General features: G+C 36.7%; 3 protein-coding genes and 2 long non-coding RNA genes across 9 annotated transcripts; 3 read left to right on the plus strand and 2 right to left on the minus strand.

Moving 5' to 3' along the window:
• LOC136239268 (uncharacterized) lies at positions 1–2,394 on the minus strand. Of its 5 annotated transcripts, none has more exons than XR_010693394.1 (7): positions 1,974–2,394; positions 1,641–1,848; positions 1,430–1,592; positions 896–1,303; positions 713–845; positions 222–286; positions 1–163 (listed from the first exon to the last, which is right to left on the minus strand). It is a non-coding gene; the product is annotated as an uncharacterized lncRNA (long non-coding RNA). The 5 variants fall into 5 exon arrangements; XR_010693393.1 differs by having other exon boundaries at positions 1,903–2,394; XR_010693395.1 differs by having other exon boundaries at positions 896–1,148; positions 1,199–1,303; positions 1,641–2,386.
• Positions 2,395–7,115: 4,721 nt separating this feature from the next.
• LOC136239493 (uncharacterized) lies at positions 7,116–8,312 on the plus strand. Its single transcript, XR_010693488.1, has 3 exons — positions 7,116–7,427; positions 7,680–7,884; positions 7,970–8,312. It is a non-coding gene; the product is annotated as an uncharacterized lncRNA (long non-coding RNA).
• Positions 8,313–10,283: 1,971 nt separating this feature from the next.
• Positions 10,284–12,356, plus strand: LOC136238306 (uncharacterized). The gene is made up of 2 exons (XM_066028715.1): positions 10,284–11,375; positions 11,653–12,356. Exons 1-2 carry the CDS (start codon positions 10,429–10,431, stop codon positions 12,209–12,211), a joined length of 1,506 nt encoding a protein of 501 aa, XP_065884787.1. The 5' UTR covers positions 10,284–10,428; the 3' UTR covers positions 12,212–12,356.
• A 1,811-nt stretch (positions 12,357–14,167) lies between these two features.
• On the minus strand, positions 14,168–21,182 carry LOC136239016 (uncharacterized). The gene is made up of 11 exons (XM_066029750.1): positions 21,066–21,182; positions 20,747–20,855; positions 19,836–19,914; positions 17,189–17,431; positions 16,753–17,141; positions 16,579–16,680; positions 16,422–16,528; positions 16,279–16,368; positions 14,888–16,183; positions 14,507–14,707; positions 14,168–14,454 (listed from the first exon to the last, which is right to left on the minus strand). The coding sequence occupies exons 1-11, from the start codon at positions 21,165–21,167 to the stop codon at positions 14,308–14,310; spliced, it is 2,865 nt and encodes a 954-aa protein (XP_065885822.1). The 5' UTR covers positions 21,168–21,182; the 3' UTR covers positions 14,168–14,307.
• Positions 21,183–22,175: 993 nt separating this feature from the next.
• Positions 22,176–24,276, plus strand: LOC136237799 (mucin-22-like). The gene is made up of 2 exons (XM_066028007.1): positions 22,176–22,189; positions 23,367–24,276. Exons 1-2 carry the CDS (start codon positions 22,176–22,178, stop codon positions 24,274–24,276), a joined length of 924 nt encoding a protein of 307 aa, XP_065884079.1.
• The last annotated feature ends 2,301 nt before the right edge of the window (positions 24,277–26,577 follow it).

The raw sequence follows: 26,577 nt of genomic DNA on the forward strand, positions 1-26,577 counted from the left end.
TTACACAATATTCAAATTTCATGATGGCCATGATAATTTCTTGCCATATGGTAAACATACAACAATGTGTAACAACGTTAATTAACATCACATCAAGACTTGACTAAAAATAGTTCCAACAATAGTGATGATTTCTTGTATGTCAGCATGACGATACTGAGACCTGTAAAGAATAAGCAGGCACTGAAGTTAACCTTAAATTAAACACTCATGCAACTGACCTGGAACATCAGTCGCAACACCAAAAACACTTGTTTCGATATCTGATGACACAATCCAGCAGGCACTGAATTAAAAGAGAATGTACAAAAAATCAATATGCCGGGCTGAGTCAATAATAGCATGGATAATCAAAATGAACAAAAATTATATCCCAGGCTAAGTGAATGAATAACATAACTGTTGGGTAAGCGGAACATTAGGACATTAGTCAAACCAGAACATTAGGACATTAGTCAAACAAAAGTACGCTATCACAACTTGGTTATAATACAATATTTGTACCACTGGACTTCACCCAAAAATTGTGCCATTTCGGGACAACAGCATAATATTATGAAACAAATAGTTACTACAACACAGAAGGCTTACTGTTGCACTGTCTACACTGATATACCATAATTTAAAAACATAACAGGTGGGCATTAAATACAATACACTTAACATCTGGGTACTAGGAAAAAATCACTAACATCACAACACGTAAACTGACCTGGAAATTAACACCCTTGATGCCACTACAGTCTACACTGGATACTTGTTCGAACCCATCAACACTATGCCTGATACATCTGAGTAGACTGACCTGCAAATTCACATCACTAGTATACAGTGATAATTGATAACTACAAAAACAACAATTGCAATAATACAATTCTTCTGTACATCAACTGACCTGAAATTCATGACACTCAATACCGAGACCTGTAAAAGAATAAACAGGCACTGAATTAAAAAGAGAATGTGCAAAAAATCAATATGCCAGGCTGTACCAATAAAGGATGAATAAACAAAATGTACTAAAAAAATATATCCCATATGCAGGTTAAGTGAGTAACATAACTGTTGGGTAAGCATGTAAACCAGAACATTTGGTCATTAGTCAAACAAAAGTACGCTATCACAAACTGGTCACTGATAATTGATAACTACAAAAAGAACAATTGCAATAATACAATTCCTCTGAATGTCAACTGACCTGAAATTCATGACACCTGTATCTTTGTTCCTGCATGGTCTCAACTTACATATGTACCATGATCACATTCAACTGCTAGTGGATAAACCAGTATGACCAGATGGCCTGCAAAAACCAACAAGCAGGTGTTAAATACAATACACGTACCTAAAGCCTGGAATATGAAAAATATTATATAAGCATTATTCCACAATGATATAGTAATAGATTATAGGATGTTGTGGAACTTGCCTAAACGTGTAAACTTGAACATGAGGACAACTGCATAATCTGGACACTTGGAATTGTCCAATACCTGATGAACTGCAAGTAGGTACTAATGACATTCACTTCAACATTTTATCCCAGCTGGGTGAATCTCTTGTAACTGAGTAAAAAGGTGTTTATTTTCCACCTGCAACCAAAGTTCTACATTTCTGTGGTTGGGTGTACATAAACTGACCTGGAAAATCAATATGCCATAGGGGTATGGAAATGGTTCCTTTCCTTCTGTTGTGATATTACTTACAGCTGACTGGTAAATGATCATCGATGTCCCCATGAACCCCAACAATGAGTATACCAATAACTTCACAAGTTGGAATGAATTTCCTTTCAACATGTGGTGGAATGAATTTCCTTTCAACATCTGGTGGACAGGTCCAAAAACCCTATCGCACAAACACGGTGAATCAGTGTGTGGCGATGTGACACGTTGCACAAACTTCACTCCTCGTTTCGTTAGCATTCAATACCGGCATATATCATAGAGTCCCTCAGTATTCTTGACTCTTACTTTTTCAAGCGTTGCTCAAGCGATGTAGTTTCTCATGAGGGGCTCGAGTTTCTCAGTAAAGTCGAGCCGATTAAAGTACGCCTCACCATCCAGTTACATTCTTAAACCATTCAATTTAAAACCACGTATCATGAGTGTCCGCTTAAGGTAATTAGGGACTTTCCACGAGATTTCCCCTAAATAGATCACGTGTTAGTTGTCAATCTGGTGGATTCTGGTGGTATACATGGTTCAACAATGCGGTAAGTGTACTTTATTATAGTATAAGCTGTCAATGAATAATTGTTTGTGCACTGCTAAACTAAGTTATTTTTGTGTGATAAGCATGCTTGAGGAAGGGTCTGGGGGACGAGACCAATGTTTTGACAGCAGTTGATGGACAGCAGTTGATGATGGCCAGGCAAAGAACTGCGAGAAGAACTACTATGATAGTATGATAGTAGGGAAAAATTCCCACTCCTATAGCTCTGCCTAGGGGCATTAACTAGCATTATCTACAGCTACTGTATTATGTTGCTGATATGTACATTCAGGCCAAGAATAAAGGTGAAAGTGGTAGTAAGGCTCAATCCTATTATTCTGCTGAACAGGCAAGGGAGTCTGGGACTCTGGGGGCATGCTCCCTCAGGAAAGTATAAGTACTACAACTTTTTTGTTTTAATTGCTTCATCAAGTATAAAAATTTCAGTCAAAAGGTGATGATCAAGCTCTGGTCTTATGCACTGGTTGGAGTGGTTGTATCGATACTGCACTGTGACATCCTTGAGGGGTTAGTGCTGGCATTGTCCATGGCAATACTATTCCATCTCCCCGAGTCTTGATGATTGAGTCCTCCATTCCTTTCTCTGCTGCTCCAATCCTGAAGTTGTGACCACAGTCAAAAGGTGACGATCGAGGCTCTGGTCTTGCATCTATACTGTACTGCAACACCCTTGAGGGGTTAGTACCGGCATTGTCCATCGCAATACTGTTCCATCTCCCATATACAAGTCTTGATGGTTGAGTCCTCTATTCCTTTCTCTGCTGCTCTAATCCTGAAGTTGTGACCTAAATATTAAAAAATGGTTATAACATGATAAATGATTATGATGATAACAATTACAAATGTATTTATAGCTGTGTAGCAACTGTGAACTAATTAGGCACTTGCAAGTTTAATTAGGTGTCTGAAGCATTTAACATGCACAGATATGAGATATATTCATCACGTGCAGGCAGTAAAAATAAATTTACTCTAATAGAACAGTCATACTACGCCGTAAATTCATACTTCCGAATTTACGGTGTTATGAAACTATCATTATTATGTATGGATTTTACTGACTCCAAGATAATATTCTGCATTAATGTTAATTGCTCATTTCCAAAAAATTACCTTTTAAATCAAATGTAGAGTCTATCACTGACAAAAATGAGTGATATCCACCCCAAAAACACCTTCGCTGTAAAAAAGGCGCGCCCAAGAAACTACAAGTACCTGGAACCCAATGTAAAAAACAAAAAGAAATAACAGCTTAGCTGAAGTGAAAAGTAACTGGTAACTTAAAGAGCTGATATCTGAAGCGGCCAAGAATACCATTACTAAAGTTTAATCCATGCAAGAACACCTAGGCTATAAAACAGGTGTATACATGAAAGTAACTGGCAACTGAAATGGCTGATATCTGAAGCGGCCAAGAATGAATGGTCATATACAACTAATTCAAAAATTTAACACTGAACCTTTATAATTCAGCTGTGTTCTATATTCACTCTTGCTGCATCGTAAAGTAATTTCTTTTAACTCTAATTGGCTGGTAATTTGGCTGCCTTTTTTAATAGTCAGTATAATAGAGCAAAAAAAGGCGGCCAAATTACCAGCCAATTAGAGTTAAAAGAAATTACTTTACGATGCAGCAAGAGTGAATATAGAACACAGCTGAATTATAAAGGTTCAGTGTTAAATTTTTGAATTAGTTGTATATGACCATTCATTCTTGGCCGCTTCAGATATCAACCATTTCAGTTGCCAGTTACTTTCATGTATACACCTGTTTTATAGCCTAGGTGTTCTTGCATGGATTAAACTTTAGTAATGGTATTCTTGGCCGCTTCAGATATCAGCTCTTTAAGTTACCAGTTACTTTTCACTCAGCTAAGCTGTTATTTCTTTTTGTTTTTTACATTGGGTTCCAGGTACTTGTAGTTTCTTGGGCACGCCTTTTTTACAGCGAAGGTGTTTTTGGGATGGATATTATATTACTTACAGCGTTCTTAAATGTTTCAAGATCTATTGTGTCGATGTTAGGAATTTGAAGGGAGTTCCATTGAATAATTGTTCGAGGGAGGAAGGAGTATTTGTACACATCAACTCTTGTTTGCAATTGAGTTAGCTTGAGAGGATGTTGAGCACGGGTGGAGGATACTGGAGTTGGTGACGGTAAACAATGATCAGGTATTGCTAGTAAGTTCCTAACAATCTTGAATAGGAAGGTGAGTCTAGCAATTGTTCTTCTGTTTTGAAGTGTAGGCCATTCAAGACTGGTTAACATGTCTGTGATGCTATCATGGTTTTGATTAGATCTGTGCCAGGGTTTGTTCAAAACGAAACGAGCAGCGCAGTGTTGAATCATTTCTAGTTTACTAATACTAGTGTGATGATAGGGGTCCCAGATGGTTGAGCAGTATTCTAATGATGGTAAGAACAATTGTTTGTAGACGGGTTATGCCCCCACCTTTGCTTTATCAACTTGTAGTTGCCCCTTATAGCCCTAGATTCTGTATATACATCGTTTTTGACACAAAGCATGTGATGCTTTTAATATTAGAGGTCATAAGTTATAGCACATATAGTTATGATATTGCTCTATTTTAAAAAATCATGCTGAAACCACTCTGAAATTCACGTTAGCAGTGGCGGATCCGGGGGGGGGGGCACAGGGGGCACGTGCCCCACCCCACCCCCTCCCTTAAAAAATGTATAAGATCGAGATACTCTAATAGAGCAGTCAATCACCAATCACTCTAATAAAGCAGTCACAGTGTTCATGGGGAAGTGTAGCTTACTTAGGAAGCTATAAATAGGATTTTATTTTACATAACATACGTGATATAATATATTTGGTAAAGGATAACTAGCTATTATTGTTGTGACCTTTTTTTTTTTTTTTTTTTTTTGCTCTTCAACTTTTTTTTCAGCAAGGTGCTCCCCCTCTTTCCAGACTCTGGATCCGCCCCTGGTTAGAGAGCCTAATTTCCAAAATTGTCATGACCATAATGACTATGCACTGATTAGCATGATCTCTTAATATCTGCATAATAACCATTCAGCATCACAACAATCATTTCTCAGTCACCTGTACATGTGTTGTTATGTCTGTAACCAGTTCTCCCCCCCCCCCCCCCCCTCCCCATTTGGAAAACTCCTATATCCGCCCCTGATATTTATTTATTATTTCTGTACATGGAAGCACCCAGTGCTGGTTAGCTACAAACATTTACATAGTTACAAAGATTATACATGTAACAAAACAGTAATGCACATCACATTATCATTATCAACACATATGAATGGATATTAACTATTGAAATAATTAATACAGAATATGTAACTCAGGATGAATTTCTAGACCAGATATTGTAGGTGGTACAAAACTAGCTAAGTGTGAACTTATGCATGCTAGTCTGCAGTACATTGAGCATGGAATTTAAATAAACTTATAGCTACCATGATCATGCAAATACTTGGGTGCATACATCTGGCACATACTTGATCAATTGAAGTAAGAACTCAAACTAAGTTGAGTTTTGTACAACAAGGTTTATCAGCAGCCAGCTTTTTTTTTGTTGCAGACCCTTCCTTCCCATGTGACAAAAATCCTGCAGTTACAAAGCCTTCAGATGAAATAATATATTATTAACAATGGGTCAGGAATTATTTTTACTTAGTTTGAATTAAATCAAGCGGTCAAAGTGAAATTACACACTCAAACTTGTTGATCCTGGTGGTGAGTGCTGTTCAATAGTGACTAGACAGGCATGATTTTTGCTGGTCACACGGAATGATCACATTTCTATCTCTGTTAGCTAAGGCTCACTGAACATTATGACCATAAAGAACATCTAGCTATGTATACAAATATACTTGTTAAATGTGGTTGCATGTATAGCTGTCATTGATATGTGTGCCACATGCCTTGTAAACCAGGGTAGGATGCATATGGCAAGGTTTGTAAGTGAGTACATGATGGCGAGAGTAATGTAGACTCTATAAAGACAATCTATTATAAAACTAAAAAAAGAGTCAGATTGAAAAATGTAGGTAGCCATATTGGGACCGACAAACAGCTTTAAATTCTTCCGACCATGAATCTCATTGCCACTTCACTTAATGATTGGGTTAATGTATAGATCATAAGATGACATAATGCATTAGTTTATATATACGTATACAGTCAGCTATAGTTATTTCATTCTGTAGATTTTGCCGTGAAAGAGACATACACAAGACAAGCAGGCTCCTGGCTCACAAAAGCTGAATTAGATAGGATTGTAACCGCTGCTGTCAGTGAGGTGAGTTAGCTCTTTCCATTTTGTCAATTTATCTTTTGACATTAATACATATAAATGTGTTATACATTTAAATATATACACTGTATTATAGTGTGCAAACCCAGCAATATGTAGTACTGGAATTAGTTGAATTTTAAAATACCATGAGCCTTTACACATGGCAAGGTTGCTCAACAGGTAGTTAGCTAGTACGTACAGTAATATACGATTGGATTAGATAAGTAATAAAGTTATATTATCACTCTTAACATGAAAAAATACACATTGTTTAGTTTATTTCATTGTTAGCTTATAATATATTATTATCAGATTTGTTTAACATTTGAAAACCAGGTGGGTCCAGTGTATGGACGTCAAACATTGACTGGGGTATTGGCATCCAAAGGACTCAAAGCTGGAGAGAAGAGAGTAGGGGAGTCTCTGAGGCTTGTTTTGCCTCTGTACTCTCAAGCCCGCAGACATTCTGTTGCTCGAATGAAAAACCCTGGAACCTACCAGGCAAATTATTTTGGTCAGAAACTGCACATCGACCAAAATGAGAAGAACGTGATGTTCGGAGTAACACACATATGTGCAGTTGATGGATTTAGCCGTAAAATTGTGGCATTTACTACTATGCCAATCAAAACAACTACACTGTTTACGAGACAGTGTATAGGTATTACATTACGCACTACAAGTATAATACGTGCTATATGTACTGTACATACTACCATCTCATGTATATGTACAAGTGTCTGTTTATTATTGTTTAGACAGATCATCTGCCACTATGGAATGTGGGATCAACTCAGGGTTGATCAGGGGAAGGAGTGGTATCTAATGCTGTACATGCAGGAACAGCTGGCAGAATATAGAAGAAACCCTTCTGCACCACCTCATTTGCAGACATCATCAACCCAGGTGAGATTTTATGACGTGATGAAATAACCTTAACCTTCTAATAGTAAAATTAGCAATGTCAGCAACTAGCTAAAGTAGATATTTCAATTGGATACACATACAGGATAAATAACTTTGATACATTTTAAAGATCGGATAAAATATTAGCATTGATGCAAAATTAAATTTTAATTAACAAGCAGTACATACATACTATTATGCTATACAGTGTACTTGTTAGCATTGGATAATGTGCTGACTTTTGTATAATAGAATCATGTGGTTGAAAGGATCCGGGTTGAAGTCAATGGAAGGGTAAACTATCCGATTAAGGCCATCCTAATTGAAATGCAAGAAAACCACGATTTTAACTTGGAACATGATGATGTCAAATTTTGTGTCTCCTGGTATAGCATCCAAGTTAGCCAAGTAGGGATGAAAAAGTTTGTGGCTGCCTGGAATGAGCATCGGATCCGAGGTATATCAACAAAAATTAATGCACAGTGTTTATGCATAACTACCACTAAATCTTATAAGTTATATCATCATTTCTTTTTGTACAGGCAGGGGTATTCCAAACGTGCTGATGGCTCAAAACAATCAGACAAAACCTATTGACAATTCCGTCATCCCAGCAGCCGACGAAGCTGGCAGACAATATGAAGAGAATGGAGGTACTGTTCAGTGAGTTCGGACAAGATCCATTAGCAGAATGGGAGGATTTGGTGACTACTAGGATGGAGACATTTACTGAACAATCGCCAAGCTTTGAAGATATTTTTCACAACTTAGTGAATAATAACAAAACAATGTTTCGTGATGGACTTTTATGTTTTATTGCTATAACCATGCAGCTTAAAGCACAACTGTAAGAACCTTGTACATGTGTGTTACTTTTTTCACTGAATCTAGCTAGTTTATCTGCAGTATTATACATGCGTAATTGGTGCAATCTTGTATATCTTTAAAAATTCCAATAATAGTGGAGTCATCCAGCAGTGGTATTGTGACCAATGTTTGAACAAAGTTGATTGAACATAAAATTTCTACATTTTGGTTTTAAATATTGTGATTCTCAAATGTGACATCATGATACTTTGTTAAATAAGTGATGTAATATGATACATAATATAATGGTCTAATTCAATGTCGGTCCATCAATCTGACTCATTTGATGATCCAGATTCAATGTCAACATCAAAATTGATTCAGATGCAGCTTCAGATTTTTAGACTCGAACTCTGTACTGGTCTAATAGTCATAGTGACAGTAACCCTGTTGGATTGGCGGGACTGGAAGCAAATGGGAGAGGGCACATTTTGTGTGCTCACTGGTGTCTGACCCGTATGAGATGGGCATCTCCTTAAATCAGAAAGACACTGCATGTAGACCATAAAGATGGCACGTAAGATATTATGATTGATAATGATATGATAACAACAAAAACAAAAAGGCTAATGTTTGTCTTTTACACCTGGTAGCACGAGCTAGAATAAGAGAGGATTCTTTTGTGCCAACATAAATGCAGAGGATGTACTTTAGGTCATTTAAATGATAAGCATGATACATCTATCAAACTATTAAAGGATAGCACTGCCACCTTTACTGTAATCAGGGGGACCTGTAGTTTTTACTCTAATCAGGGGTCGAGATATCCGTTTTGATGTTATTTTTATATGGATGTATGTATACTAAAGATGTGTCAACCATCAAGTAGCTAGAATGGTCAATGGTTGTCTGTGTAGATCACCTCACATGCAATGATTGATGGTGATGTGTCAACCATCAAGTAGCTAGAATAGTCAGTAGTGTGTAGACCACCTCATATGCAATGATCGACGGTGATGTGTCAACCATCAAGTAGCTAGAATAGTTAGTAGTTGTGTGTGTAGACCACCTCATATGCAATGATCGATGGTGATGTGTCAACCATCAAGTAGCTAGAATAGTCAGTGGTTGTGTGTGTAGACCACCTCACATGCAATGATCGACGGTGATGTGTCCACCATCAAGTAGCTAGAATAGTCAATGGTTGTGTGTGTAGACCACCTCACATACAATGATCGACGGTGATGTGTCCACCATCAAGTAGCTAGAATAGTCAATGGTTGTGTGTGTAGACCACCTCACATGCAATGATCGATGGTGATGTGTCAACCACCAAGTAGCTAGAATATACAGTGGTTGTGTGTGTAGATCCCTCACAGGCAATGATCGATGGTGATGTGTCAACCATCAAGTAGCTAGAATAGTCAATGGTCATATGTCTAAAAATCATCTCACAATGCAATGGTTGATGATTAAGAGTCAACCATCAAGTAGCTAGAATAGTCAATTGTTGTGTGTGTAGACTACCTCAAATTCAGTGATCCATGATGGCACAGCAAAAATTATGATATGGTGATCCATTCTAGCTACTTGATCTCTGACACTTCACTGACTATTATGAGGTGGTTTACACAACACTATTGACTATTCTAGCTGCTTGATCCTGGAAAGATAACCATGGACTGCTGTAAGTGAGATGGTTTACACACTGTGTGTAAACCATCTCACAACAGTCAATGTGATGTGTCAAACATCAAGTAGCTAGAATTGTAAATGGTGGCATGTAAACCATCTCACAATAGTCAATGAAACTTCAAGTAACTCAAGTAGCTTTAATAGCCAATTGTGATGTGTAACATCCCACCGTTGACCATTCTAGATACTTGATGTATGACATGTCACATAGCGATTGACAGTTGTGAGATGGTTTACACACCACCGGACCATTGACTATTCTAGTTACTTGATATTTGACACATCATTGATTATTGTGAAATAGTTAACACAACTACATTGACTATTTAGCTAGCCAAGTGAAGAAATGATCATTGACTACGGTGAATGGCTGTATCGTTTTGCACTTGGAATTGTCTTTAGAAGTCTTATCAATGAGGCCATTACTTCTTTCATAAATGAAGATGAAATATACACACTTTTCATACAATGTCGAAAGCTTTTACTCACTAAGAGTTTAATGGAAGATCTTGAAAAACTTTGCATTTATCTTCTTGTTAGTCCTAACATCCCTAGCACCGGTGCTGGTTTCATTGGCAACTTGCACAATGCACCTTTTGTTTTTGCTCTAACAAACAAAAGTTTGAAAACCGGAAAGCAAACAGTTTTGTATGCTCGTTTTTTGTTGTCTAGAATTGGCATTTTTAATTTCCTTGTTTTGTTTAAGCCAGCTGATTCTACGCTTATTGCAGATGAATGCATTATACGCCCTGAAGGTGGAAAATTTAGAATTCCTTCAGAAAGCTCTCGGAAAAAGATGATTCCCAAAGGTGTGACTAGTGTTTTAGATGGCTTGGCAGTGGTCTCACAAAAGAATTTACTAGAAATTGACAAAGCAACAGTTTATACTCTTCATAAAACACTTCATCCCAGTGATAGTGAAATTCCACCTTCTGAACTTGCAAAGGAAACATATGGAACACTACCAGCATTGGAATATGACTTTGATAAAATTTTGAAGGGTGAACTTACCAATCATTTTTCATCAGAGAATCCACAGAATATAAATTTGCTGCCCAAAGGCATGGAAATTGATTATGAAAATGATCTGGTAATTCTTCCTGAAAATCACTCCATTATTCTCCACAGCACATTTCAGGGCAAAACAGATAGAAATGACAGCTATGAAGGGACCCTGTTCCTTGTATCTGGAGACAATCCTCTGGAACCTTACGTCCTTATGCTGTGCGTAAAACCTGGGCTCACTGTTAGTCTCGGGTATGTCATATCACTGGATACCCTTTGCCCTATTGAACTACTACAAGATCAAAACCCAAAAATATTTTTGCATGACATGGCTAAACATCTAAATGCTTTTACTTGTATCCAGAGAGCATTGCCTCATTTCTTGAAAATGAAAGGGCTTAAAACATACCACACTGTCATTCATCATTCTTACCTTAAATGGTGAGTGACAATATGTCTTATCTTTTTTATATACCATGGTCAACATACATATATGCATGCATGCATAACACACACACACACACACACACACACACACACACACACACACATAATGAACATACATACATACATATGTACATGTAAACACATACTTTTTCACTACAATTTGTTATTTTATGCTTGTATGGCTCCCACGTACTGTAAATGGTCTATATGCATTGCATAGCTAAATGCTCTGAAATCATATAATTAGATTTGTGAATGAATGTCACTATAGGGCTGTCACATATGATCTGGTTTGTGAAAAACGCTGTTGGTACTGTGACCAGCGTTGCAACAATTGCTTGAAGTCATCTTTCTCCAGTTACAACACCAGTCACCCCAGTATGCTGCTCATGAAGTTCTGCAGTAAAACTTGTCAAGACACTTACACTTTGGGTCAACTGCCACCTTCACCAGTTTTAGATGTGTCACCCCATCTTATGCTCTTCAACAAAAAATTTCCATTACCATTAAAGCCTAATGGTTTTATTTATGCACGTGTTGGGGTTTTCGTAGGTGATGGTAGCAAATCTTTTTCAAAAAATGATGCTTATGTAGTGTACCAACATCGTGCACCATTTAGCCAGACATTTTTGGAATATTTCTTGACTAATGACTTTTCCATAAGGCAGCCTTTAAGGTACTACAGTGAAGAGGACACGGAGCAAGTACTACAGTCAGAGCTACACATAGTATTTATTTGTCTAGCACTGCAAGCAGAAGTTAAAGGAATGAAAATAAAAGATTTGAACGAACTCATAGATGACAAACTTAAAGCAGAAAACCAGCCATGAGAATTGATGATAGTAACTTTATAAGTAGCCACACACGTACAATTAGCTTAGCTACAACCATAAGTATGTTATGTACTATGCACATAATGTTATCCACCATGCTTGTTCAATGACGTTATAACATACTATAGCCTTTAGTTTCTTAAAGGAATAATTCTATGTGAATGTCACAATATGTAATAGCTTTGTTGTAGGTAATCACTTGTATGGCTAAAGCCTTATAGTAGCTTACACTGACATCTGTAAGGTGTATTTAAAATGGTAAAATCTGGTATACTACTATAAATACAACGACTACTATTTTAAAGCAATTTTATTTTATAGTGGACTGTAAGAAAGAAATTAAACTAGTTGATTGTAAGGTAATTTTTAATCAAAGAGTAGACCATTAATTGGAATATTTTTGAAAATATCTATCTCAAGATTGGATCTTGAGATGCTTTTAGTCAATTAAAGCCTTAATTGTAGTAAACTGTAAAAGGTTTAAGATGTGTAACACATAAGTTTATGCTTTTCTGTCTAAATTTTACACTTAACCCAACCATCATTTACAACTAGCCAAAAGTCAAACTTTTGGGCCACAACTAGCCCCCCTTTTAGCCCCTGTAATTGATTGTTGATAGCAGTATAATACACTTGTGCATCACACTAACTATTTAATTCAATTACCTTGCCAAAGAGTTAGTTCACTATTATTAGAATAGTCTCCTGTGAGCAATACGTCTAAATTATGCACTGCTATTAATTAACTCTTCAAGTAAATCATTGGATTCATTATATTACGTTGCAGGTGTGACAAGATCTGTATGATATTGGCCTGCTATGTGCAAGCAGTTTTTGCTATTTTACTTTATATAAGCATTTTAGTTTACCTTCTTGCTGTATTCCCTTTCCACTGTTACAAAAAATCCTTACTTAATCAAGGAAGTCTTAATCATTTACTGTTCCCTATTTCTGTAGCCAAGGGTGTTTCCAGTCATAACTATTGGATGAAAAGGTCTATAGGAGCGCAGTCTTCAGATGTTAGTTTCTATCACCAAAACTGAAATCTAATATAAAACTTGTCTTATTTTATTGATTTAGTGATTGATTTTTGTTTAAACTCGTAACATTCAGCATAGTCATTTTTCCACGTCAGAGTACAAAGAAACACATACAGATATACAAATACAAAACTGAAAAACATACAAGACATGACAAAAATACAAAGCAATAAAATTACATAATACACAAATTAACTATTATTAGTCATATAATGAGTCTTTGTTAAAGTAACAGAAAAAGGAATTAGTCCATACTAATTATACTCTCCAAGTCCATACTAATTATACTCTCCAAGTCTGTACCAGTTATACTCTCCAAGTCTGTACCAGTTATACTCTCCAAGTCTGTACCAGTTATACTCTCCAAGTCTGTACCAGTTATACTCTCCAAGTCTGTACCAGTTATACTCTCCAAGTCTGTACCAGTTATACTCTCCAAGTCTGTACCAGTTATACTCTCCAAGTCTGTACCAGTTATACTCTCCAAGTCTGTACTAGTCATACTCTCCACGTCTATACTAGTCATACTCTTAAAGTCTATACTAGTTATACTCTTAAAGTCTATACTAATTATACTCTTAAAGTCTGTACTAGTTATACTCTCCATCTATAGAAATTAGAATGACACTGACTAGTGGCCAAAGGCCCTAAGCAGTATACACTTGTCACAAGTCCATCCCTCTACTGTAGTATATAGTTTCGCTGTACTTAAAACTGAATTTTGTGTTGTATCAGGTGCTTGCACCTCATAACACACTTAAAACTTTAGCAAACTGAAGGGGGTTCCTGTAACCCACAACCCCATTTAAAGTAATTCCAATAATTTAGTCATTTAGTGGGCTTCAACCTATACTTAATCATTTTGATATGACCCACAAAATTATAATTAACTAATTACTAATTCATTTCATAATTAATTAACTATTATTAGTTTCTATAACATTGATTGTACATGTTAGGGAGGTGCAGCTATGAATGCTGGAAATTGCTATGCTGTTCTGTTAAAGTTCTAAATTGACTGTTACAAAACTTGATTGTTTCTTCTCCTTCATTTTATCCAGTTAGTTTTTGTGTTAGCTTTGTCAAATCTGGTTTTAAACATTTTTTCACTAACAGAAATTTCCTGCTTGATGTGCTCCACCCATATTCACCCCATGATTTTGTACCACTCCAACTAATGCGAGGTGTAGGTAGCGATAGCTGCATAACATAGAGCATACAAATTATACAATAAAAGCTAGATAATAATTACCCATCCTCCACCTTCAAAGGTGATTGTTTTTGACTGGTACCATGGCTCAATGTAAATATAGCTGTAAGGATAACCATGATAAAGGGAGAGACAAGCTTCAAAAGGTTTGGTTTTATCCACAAGGGATGCTTGGACACATGCGGATGGCTCCAGATAATATCCCAGTTGTGCCCGTACATCAATTCCTCCACGTACTGTGCTCTATATAGGAATGATTCATATACATAATACAGTATGTTTGAAAGTACTGTACAGCAGGAAAGTTTGGTAAATAAATAGCATTTTACTGAATTAAATCCTCCAATTTTTTTTAAATTTCAATGTTGACTGGTTACAAATAAGCCAAACGTTACCTGCTCGCAACTGATACATGGTGCTTACTAAAAGACTAGCAGAGCCTCCTCCATTGACTTGCAGAGTTACAGAACCCTTCATATCAAGACATCCAAGCATCTCCAATGGAGAAAAACAAAGATTAGCACCAGCACTGCCACTGAGTGTTCCTCGAAGGTAAAAGTAAATAGTTGATATGTAAACATAGTAACCCTTGCGGTAATTAAATGCAGTCTGGCCACTTCCACTCCATAAAGGGATTTTCACTGATTGTAAACAAAGTGCAAGATCTATGCTGGTGTCAATATTTAGGTGCACATCTAATCCCAGTATTTTCCTATACTTCCTTATAAACAGAGTAGAATTAGATGTCCGATAAGCAAATTCAATGTCTACTAAATTGAATGTTCTACCCAACACATCAGCTTTGATTTTAAATTTTGAAAAAAACTTGAGACGTTTATTTGAGTCAGTCCAGTATGATCCAGCAAATGCACCAGCCCCTATTTTCATTTCCATTTTGCTGGTACCTAATGATTTACCCCATATGTATGCTAGGTGAGAGGGATAGTCTGTGACATCATTTCTGCGCTCTGAATAGCTTGCTACTGTGTCATAATTAGAATTGGATTCATCCCAATCAGAGCCTCGCTTAATCCTGCTTGCTTGATCGTGCACAACTTGTCCATAGTTGTGTTGTCTTCTTAGTGTGTTGATGTGTTGTTGTGCTCTATCAGTACCGACCAGTGTAAGATATTGGATGAGTAATTCATACAGGTTGGGGTTCTCTAGCTTAACAGCAGTCTTCACTATGGTGTCCAGTAAGTCTTCATTGGGATTGACTAGTATTTTATCATTGCATGCATCTTTTAGTATCACTAAAGCCTCTTCAAGAACTTTATCTTCTTCAGTTCCATTCAGTAAAATGATCAAAGCATTCTGCACTTTTGGTTGATCAAGGTGAACACCAAGTCCCCTAATAACAGAAATCTGTGTGTCAATGTCATCATGATCAAGACTGGACAGTAAAGCATCAATGGCTAATTTAGAGCCAGTGTTACCGAGAGCATAATTTAAGAGAATGATCAATTCAGTGTTGTTGGTAGATGATTTAACAGTGTCAAGTCTCCTAAGAAGTTCACCAACTACAACACTCTGAATAGCGGGGTCATTGTTCCTAGCTAGTGCTCCTAATACCAGCAGCAGACCGTCATCATTGGATGGGTTGATATTGATGACAGTATCTACTATTTCAGGTCCAGCATTACTAATCTGAGCCAACTGATGCAATAAGATGCCTTGTTCATCTTCTCCCATACTCTTTGTTAGTAGTGACCCCAGTAACTGTTATAATAAAATTATGTGTTTATTGTTGAGACTAGCTATAAGCTAGCAGTATTGTGTATGATAATGTATGATGATATTTTCCACAGCTATACCTGTTGTGATCTCAAGCTACCATCAACGGCCAGGAAGGAATATATCAGTTTTCTCATTTCCACACTTTTTGGCTTGTTAGATAATGTTATCTAGCACAATTTATGCCAAAATAATGATCCAGTGCATACAACAGCTCATGTACCTTCTTGTAATACTCTATCAATTGGTCAATTGCTGGTGTGTGGTGTGATGGAGTACCATATTTTATCTCCAATGCCAGTAGCTCTCTGAAGCTGTTCACTATATTAGCTAACAATGTGTGAAGATTGCAATCATTTCCACACACATAAGTAATTTACCTAATTCAGGATCAGTAGGATTCTTGTGAAGTCTTTCAAACAGTCCAGCAACAGATGGGATTGTATCTCTTATCTTTCTAATTCTAGACTGACCAAACTTAGCTGTACACATGTGGAAGACACACCATAATATCCACTTGGATACATGTCATCAACACATTTTAATGTACTAACCTATATCAATGACTGCTAAAAGGCTTCCTCTTTCAATGTCAGATGCTGTCAGGTCAGCAAATACAACATCTCTTTTGCTTCTTTTTTGACAGGAAACCTTTTCAGTAGTGTAAGTTCCATTAGATTGAAACTGATTACCAAAATCAATGGTATTGTCATAAGTGCCGCTATCTTCATAATAGTTATTATCATTTTCATTTGTAGCAGATCCAAAGTCAATTTTTATCTTCATTGCTCCATGTGACTCTTGTAAGATTGAACCAGTAAATGTGGATTCTTCAACTTTATCATATACTAATGAATTCTGTGGTACTTGACTTGCCATTTTAATGAGGTCACCTGTCCCAACTTTTCGAGTGAATTTCACATCATCAGATTCTTTGTCGAATCTATTAGTAAAGAGATAATTGTATAATGTGTATAATGCATTTCTTACGTGTAATGTGAGGTATGGATAGAGCCAGCATCAGACTCTTCAACATCTCCATCTTCACTTTTAAAGTTTGTCTGAAATGTGCTAGCAATGCTCCTCTTAATATTAATGGCCTCATGATTTTCTGTTGTTCCATAGTGTACAGACACAATCTTCCCATTAGATGTCTGTACATAACAGAACTCTCCATGAAGTTCATCTACTAATAATTGCTGTAGATCATCAGATGTGTAGTTCATTGTGTCACTATACATATAATAATATTGCATACAAATCAGCTAGAAAAATTCTCATGTCAATATAAAGCCCCACTATAGACCATCCTGAACTTGTATTGTACAAAACACTGAGTTGTTTGGGAGTTGGGCAGTTATCAATAGCACTATATATTAGGGATCATGAAGATTTGCGCTATATATAACCAAACCCAAAAGTGCCTTCAGTATGATTTGAAGTGCTTCTAATAAGTTGCTACATTTTTTTAAAAATTATTCATTTGTAATATTCTGACTGACTGACCAACTGACTGACTAACCAACTGTCTGACTGACTGGTTCACTGCCGACTGGCTGACTGACTGGTTGACTGAGTGATGCCTTTAGATAAGCATGTCTTGATAGTAGCTAAGGTTATGGGCTTGATTTTATTATTGTTCAATATCACTTCAGCCTGACAGGTGCCACCTTTGTGTCCCATTTATCTTTGCTGACAGCCCAAGGTGTTGATTCGTGCATGATGGTTATCCTTCATTTGTAACAGTCTTCTGTTGTGACTGGACTGATTGCAGAGGTCCTTCTTGTAGTGTTCTTCATTTGAAATGCTGTGCAATAAGCTGAACATAATTATGTAACTGAAAACAAAGTGCAATTGCCATTATTTCAGCAATTGATAGTTGGGGTGTGTGTTCAGATGAAAACAATAAGCCATTACTATTATATTCTTGAATAATAAACTTTACTTATATTACTCAATCCAGACATGCATCGTGTTGACTGGGGGAAACAGTCTATGCAATTGTATATGGAAATCTGTTGTTAACTGTGTGACCACGGAACTCTCCCCAGCTGTATCAGGGAAGTAACCTAGTATTATGCAGGATATAGACTACTATTACTCTAGTATCAAGCTGTCTATTAAGTTGTATTAATAAGGACATGATGGCCCAACTAGGGAAGTAGTCTACCCATGCAGCTATGGGGACTTACATATACAGTTGGTGTTAACTGGGCCGGTGAGGCAGTTTACCCAGGATAACTGGGAAGTATATATGTCTACCCAGTTGTACATGCGTAAACAATTTTAATGGAGAGTGGCATTAATTGGGGATTCAGTCTATCCAGCTGTACTAATGGGGACCTAGCTGTCTACCCTGCCATATTAATGGTGAGCTGGTGATGATTAGGAAAGCTGCTATAATCAGTGGAGACTTGGTGTCATAATTAATTTGGGAAGTAAGGTCTACTCAGCTGTATTAATGGGGACTTGGTGTTAACTGGTGAAGTAGTCTACTCAGCTGTATTAATGGGGACTTGGTATTAACTGGTGAAGTAGTCTACCCAGCTGTATTAATGGTGACTTGGTATTAACTGGTGAAGTAGTCTACTCAGCTGTATTAATGGTGACTTGGTGTTAACTGGTGAAGTAGTCTACTCAGCTGTATTAATGGGGACTTGGTGTTAACTGGTGAAGTAGTCTACCCAGCTGTATTAATGGGGATCTTGGTATTAACTGGGGAAGTAGTCTACTCAGCTGTATTAATGGGGACCTGGTGTTAACTGGTGAAGTAGTCTACCCAGCTGTATTAATGGGGACTTGGTATTAACTGGTGAAGTAGTCTACCCAGCTGTTTTATGGGGACCTGGTGTTAACTGGAGAAGTAGTCTACTCAGCTGTATTAATGGGGACTTGGCATTAACTGGTGAAGTAGTCTACCCAGTTGTATTAATGGGGACTTGGTGTTAACTGGTGAAGTAGTCTACTCAGCTGTATTAATGGGGACTTGGTGTTAACTGGTGAAGTAGTCTACTCAGCTGTATTAATGGTGACTTGGTATTAATTGGTGAAGTAGTCTACCCAGCTGTATTAATGGGGACTTGGTGTTAACTGGTGAAGTAGTCTACTCAGCTGTATTAATGGTGACTTGGTATTAACTGGTGAAGTAGTCTACCCAGCTGTATTAATGGGGACTTGGTGTTAACTGGTGAAGTAGTCTACTCGGCTGTATTAATGGTGACTTGGTATTAACCGGTGAAGTAGTCTACCCAGCTGTATTAATGGGGACTTGGTGAAGTAGTCTACTCAGCTGTATTAATGGTGACTTGGTATTAACTGGTGAAGTAGTCTACTCAGCTGTATTAATGGTGACTTGGTATTAACTGGTGAAGTAGTCTACTCAGCTGTATTAATGGTGACTTGGTGTTAACTGGTGAAGTAGTCTACTCAGCTGTATTAATGGGGACTTGGTGTTAACTGGTGAAGTAGTCTACCCAGCTGTATTAATGGGGATCTTGTGTTAACTAGAGAAACAGTCTACCCAGCTATAATGCTAACTGGGGAAGCAGTGTGAAAATGAATGCTCAATTAACACATAAACAAAATGATTATGTAGAAAATTATATTTTGCATAAACAGTACAAATAATGCAACATACTTGGCAACTGAAATTCTGATTGATGCACTGTATATGGTGAAACAGAATTCCTTAGCTGATTGTGAGCCAAAACTACCACCTGAGTATGAGTAAACCACGAAGCTCCTGCTTAATAATATGATATGTAATTATATAACAAGGTTTAAAATTTGAGATCAGAACAAACTGAGATACAGGAATCTAACAATTTAGCCATGCATTCTAGGACTACAATGGAAAACCCTTTAAAGCCTAACATTTGAATTGTTACACATCATAGATCTTTATTTGGACTCAGTGGATGATGGTAATACCCAGTCTGATGGTGATCGTGATATAGTAGAAAAACACTGATAAATATATGCAGAGATTATTGCTACACAATCCAACATTAATTTGTAGACCTAACTTTTTTCTGTAGTCTCCATACTCATTGAGTTCAAGTATAGAGAAATGCATTAAAGGGTTTGACATGTTCCATTACATTTCTAGAATGGTTTAACATGCTGATTGTTCTAGTTTCTTTTGCTTTTTGCTTAATTTCTCAAATTTTCAACATTTAAAATTAAGTTTACACTAGTTGGTTTACTTCTCTACAAATCCATCTATGGATAAATAGAGCACATTTTAAAGTCTCCTTATTTGGAAAGAATGAAAATGGTGGTGCGTTATTATATGTGACCGAATTTGATAAAACAAGGCTTCCACACACATCCAACTTTCTGACTTTAACAAACTGTAACTTGACTACTCAGTAAGCTATTGACCTAAAATTTTCACACAATCCTTCCACAGCATTGTAAAATATCAGGTCAAATTTGAAACTAATGGCATACTCCTACACTGAATTATGGTGCGTCAAAGCCAAAAAAGTGGATGTGTGTGGAAGACCTATTTAGTCAAATTTGGTCACATATATAGATAGACCTTACTGCTGTCACAGTGCCAGTTGACATCTGCAGAAAGTTCAATCACTTCTCGATCCTCTTCTCCATAGTTATGTTGTGTTGCAGTGTACTTGTACATGCATTCTTCAGCAAACTGCATTAGAAAGAGGGCAGTTTACAGCATTACTACATATACACATTGCTAATGGTATTTCTAGTTTCACTGAAGTAAACACTGTAAATTTAGAAGTATGAAGTTCAGTATACCTCCTACTTATATAAGTAAGTGCAGGAGGCATATATACCATCATTATGAACTTTATACTTATGAATTTACAGTGAAATATATCTGGCTATTGCTCACATCACATGATCCAGTTCTCTTGTATTCCACACTTTTGTCTACTGCAGTGGCACATACTGCAAACATGCACAATATAGTGCATGTTACAATATTGATCATCATCTTTCAGCTCCAACGGTTTTTGAAAGTAACCAGGTATGGCAAAACAAGCATCCTTATATACTTGTTCCCAACAGGAAATTGTGACATCAGTGAGGTGACATCAGTGAGGTGACATCATGTGATGACATCAGTACATCATGAGGCTTTTTATCAACATGCATGTATGTGTGATAAACTCTATTAGTAATTGAGATGATACACAGTTCAGCTACATATCAGTTGTTTCTTAAAATACCATCCCACATATGCAGATTAGACATAAATTCATATGATGAGGAACACAGACACCAAAGTAATGCTATACACACAAACGCATAAATATGCAATTGGTAATGGCCCCAAATTAAGCCTTATCATCTAAAATGACCTGGAAAATCAGGACACTTTGAAATCAGGACAATATTGGTTGGTCCCAAGGTGTCTTGATACACAAGTTTCATTGTACATGTTATTCATTTGCTGTAATGACAAACAGCCAACCATTACATAATTTCTTCAATGTTATGTGCATTACATTTTCACATTTATAATTAATAATTATACTGTTATTGGCAATTGTAATACAGTTAATGTACAATGAAAAACATGCAGATAGAACAAGTCACACACACACACACGCACACACACACGCACACACACACACACACACACACACACACACACACACACACACACAAACACACACACAAGCACACAGACTACACACAGACTACACACACACACTATACACTACACTATACTGCACAAGCACACACACATGCACACATGCACACGTGCACACACGCACATGCACATACACACAATCACACATACACATGCATACATGCTTCCTTTCTTCCTTCACAGCTACCCCTCCAGGTCATACAGCCTTCCAAGTTGGAGGGATAGACAACAGCAGAAGTGGACAATCATGCCACCTGGTTTACTGGCAATGGTCATGGTGAAGCCACATGGAAACCAGAGGATCTATTGAACTCCAGCAGCACCATGTGCCTTGGCATTATGACAATGTCCACCAAGCTGTAAGTACAGACTTCAGTATCCCCTGGGAGGCTTGCAAAACCTCAACCTGTACCAAGTGATACCATCAGGCAGCATCCTGGGCTTGGCATACAATAACCCAACCTTGTGATCATTAGCTGGCTAAAAGCCATTGCTTGTGGATCACTTCATGGAAGTCATGGTGTTGAAAAACACCAACCCACATGCACACAAGCATCACAGACACAGACATGTAGACAGACAGACACACCACACATACACACACATGTACAAACACACACACACGCACACACACACGTGCGTGCATGCTCGCACTCGCTTTGTGTTTATGCATACACGCTAAGTTACACTACTAGGGTTTGTAACAGCTAGCAGCATAAGTTTCTAATATTAGTGTAACTCTATAAGTGTTGTGGTGAAGGGAGAAATAATAGAACCTAATAACTGCATTACGTATACCTATAAATTTTACAATACCATAATTGACTACTTGATAGGTCCATTGGCTATTAGATGGAATTGTAACCAGTAATCAGCTATTATAGTAACCAGTAATCAGCTATTATAGCAACCAGTAATCAGCTATTATAGTAACCAGTAATCAGTTATTATAGTAACCAGTAATCAGTTATTAGATAGAACAGCAACCAGTAATCAGTTATTAGATAGAACAGCAACCAGTAATCAGTTATTAGATAGAATTATAACTAGTAATCAGTTATTATAGTAACCAGTAATCAGTTATTAGATAGAACTGCAACCAGTAATCAGTTATTAGATAGAACAGCAACCAGTAATCAGCTATTATAGTAACCAGTAATCAGTTATTAGATAGAACAGCAACCAGTAATCAGTTATTAGATAGAACTATAACCAGTAATCAGTTATTATAGTAACCAGTAATCAGTTATTAGATAGAACTGCAACCAGTGATCAGTTATTAGATAGAACAGCAACCAGTAATCAGTTATTATAGTAACCAGTAATCAGTTATTAGATAGAACTGCAACCAGTAATCAGTTATTAGATAGAACTATAACCAGTAATCAGCTATTATAGTAACCAGTAATCAGTTATTAGATAGAACAGCAACCAGTAACCAGTTATTAGATAGAACAGCAACCAGTAATCAGTTATTAGATAGAACTATAACCAGTAATCAGCTATTATAGTAACCAGTAATCAGTTATTAGATAGAACTGCAACCAGTAATCAGTTATTAGATAGAACAACAACCAGTAATCAGTTATTAGATAGAACTATAACCAGTAATCAGCTATTAGATAGAACAACAACCAGTAATCAGTTATTAGATAGAACAGCAACCAGTGATCAGTTATTAGATAGAACAGCAACCAGTAATCAGTTATTAGATAGAACTATAACCAGTAATCAGCTATTAGATAGAACAACAACCAGTAATCAGTTATTAGATAGAACAGCAACCAGTGATCAGTTATTAGATAGAACAGCAACCAGTAATCAGTTATTAGATAGAACAACAACCAGTAATCAGTTATTAGATAGAACTATAACCAGTAATCAGCTATTAGATAGAACAACAACCAGTAATCAGTTATTAGATAGAACAGCAACCAGTGATCAGTTATTAGATAGAACAGCAACCAGTAATCAGTTATTAGATAGAACAACAACCAGTGATCAGTTATTAGATAGAACTATAACCAGTAATCAGCTATTAGATAGAACAACAACCAGTAATCAGTTATTAGATAGAACAGCAACCAGTAATCAGTTATTAGATAGAACAACAACCAGTAATCAGTTATTAGATAGAACTATAACCAGTAATCAGTTATTAGATAGAACAGCAACCAGTAATCAGTTATTAGATAGAACTATAACCAGTAATCAGTTATTAGATAGAACAGCAACCAGTAATCAGTTATTAGATAGAACAACAACCAGTAATCAGTTATTAGATAGAACTATAACCAGTAATCAGTTATTAGATAGAACAGCAACCAGTAATCAGTTATTAGATAGAACAACAACCAGTAATCAGTTATTAGATAGAACTATAACCAGTAATCAGTTATTAGATAGAACAGCAACCAGTAATCAGTTCTCAGTAACCATGGATTGATTAGACATAGGCTTGTATAGATCAAATCAGACATGTCAGCTGTAGCATAAATTACATGACATTTAGTGTATAATCTTTAATTGTATTATATTAACTTACTAGTGTTCATCTGTGTAGGCAGGCTTGGCTTGTAGCGTCGACTACATAGTCAAGAGAGTAACTTTGAAATATCAGAATGCTTCTTCACCATCACTGTCTGAACTGAGATAGTTCCTCTAAACAAATGGAACACAAATCAGTAGTAATTCTTTTCTATATAGACATTAATGAACTCATTAATACTATGCTTGGTAATTTGGTATTGCATTGATGGCATAGAATTCTTAACAGCTGAGCAATCTTATCGTATGGAATCTATCAAATGCTCAGCAGCAGATCCTTAACGAATAACCCACAGAAACAAGACAATATTTGAGTTTTTAATTCATTGAGCCTTAGAGGTAGCTACTTTGCTTTGTATAACTGCACGTGGCAATTAACAAATTTACAAATGGTCTCCAACACCATTCAATTTTGATTTGCATATTAATGTAACTTTGTCATATACATCAACGTAACAATATAGGAAGATAGCTATGTACAGACAAATCATTTTTGTATAGCTACATGCAAGTCAGCACAAGTTAAAGCACACACAGACACACAGACACACAGACACACAGACACAGACACAGACACAGACACACACAGACACACACACAGACACACACAGACACACACACACACACACACACACACACACACACACACACACACACACACACACACACACACACACACACACACACACACACACACACACAAGCAAAGCAAAAGCAAAGACTCCAGCAGCCAAACACAGCAATATTGCTACCAAGAGAAAAAGCACTGGTCACCTTAATTTGCACCACTTGGGCACTCAAGTCTTGTGTAGGTAAGTCCTCCTGGTGCAGGACTGGTAATCTTGGCAAAAAGGACTGTCCAAGTCTTATGGCAGAGAGAAGCCACAAAACTCACATGGCACACTATACACTACACACAGTACACACATATACACACACACCACTATGCTACACTGCACACACACCACACAGGGGTGGATCTAGGATTCCCCAAGCAGGTGCTAATTTTATTACAGAAAATGCTTAAAGGTTCTTAGTTTACTAATTTGTTAAGCTACTTTACTGCTAGTATACTGATAGTAAAATATCAGTAACTTTTAGTGTATGGACCATGTTGTTTTGCTAAGTTTTAAACTTTCAGTAAAACTTCAGTGAATGCGGCTTTACTGAAAAGCTAGTAAAAGAGTATATTATTATTAACTGTTCCATATACTGGGGATATACGACTCTATATAGTAAACTAAAAAACTTTAAGCAGTGATATGTAAGGTAGGGGTGCTTACATTTGTTAAACCCAGGACTCTCATCACATGCAGTTGCAATTGGATATAGTATTTCTCTGAAACCAACACAGTATATATATAAACCAGAGCTATGGCTATAGGTTACATTCCCTCTTTATACTTATCAGATTATATAGATAGACTCATACAAGGTACAATTACACATTGTATGCTATAACTGACATGTCTGATGACCATTTGATCTACCAGCTGGTCTACTTACATGGTTACAGCTCTATCTAATAACTAATTACTGGTTATGATATGATTATCTACAATCAGAGCAAAACTTTATAATTGATAATGCAGTTACCATGCAATTTTCTCCCTTCACCACAACACTTGCTATACACTGACATTAGTAACTTAATGGTAGTACTAGCTGTTATAAGTCCTGGTAGTGTAACTTAGTGTGAGTGCATGCATTCGTGCATGAGTATGTGCACACAAGTGTGTATGTTTGTCAGCTTTTCTCTTGATCACATTTTTAATGTATTGTGTGAAATCTTGCTATGATAATATGTGTGTGTACTTTAACTTGTGGTGATGTGCATGCTAACTGAGCAAATTGCTGCAATTACAATATGTAGTCATAAAAAGTAAATTAAAAAGTAGCTATGTCTAATGGTTGGCTATCTGTATAACATTCTCTTTACAATTCAAAGAATAAGTTGGTATAAAATCTTATGTCCATGTATGTGTGTGTTTGTGTATGCATCATGGTGTGTGATCTGTATGTACGTGGGATGCTATTTTAAGAAACAACTGATATGTAGCTGAACTCACTATCATGTTGATACAGAAGCCTCATGATGCACTGATGTCATCACATGATGTCTGCTCACTGATGTCACAATTTCCTGTTGGGAACAAGTATAAAAGGATGCTTGTTTTGCCTTACCTGTTTACTTTCACAA

The sequence above is a fragment of the Dysidea avara genome, chromosome 11 (genome assembly GCF_963678975.1).
Source record: "Dysidea avara chromosome 11, odDysAvar1.4, whole genome shotgun sequence".
In the NCBI taxonomy this organism is placed as follows: domain Eukaryota; kingdom Metazoa; phylum Porifera; class Demospongiae; order Dictyoceratida; family Dysideidae; genus Dysidea; species Dysidea avara.

Coding starts and splice junctions, on each gene's coding strand:
- LOC136238306 (XM_066028715.1), top strand. CDS start 10,429: ATGGAAGATCTTGAAAAACTTTGCATTTATCTTCTTGTTAGTCCTAAC. Junction 11,376..11,652: donor CATCATTCTTACCTTAAATG/GTGAGTGACAAT, acceptor ATGTCACTATAG/GGCTGTCACATATGATCTGG.
- LOC136239016 (XM_066029750.1), bottom strand. CDS start 21,167: ATGATGATCAATATTGTAACATGCACTATATTGTGCATGTTTGCAGTA. Junction 16,529..16,578: donor TCCTACTGATCCTGAATTAG/GTAAATTACTTA, acceptor ACACATTGTTAG/CTAATATAGTGAACAGCTTC. Junction 14,455..14,506: donor CCTTTGAAGGTGGAGGATGG/GTAATTATTATC, acceptor TATGTTATGCAG/CTATCGCTACCTACACCTCG.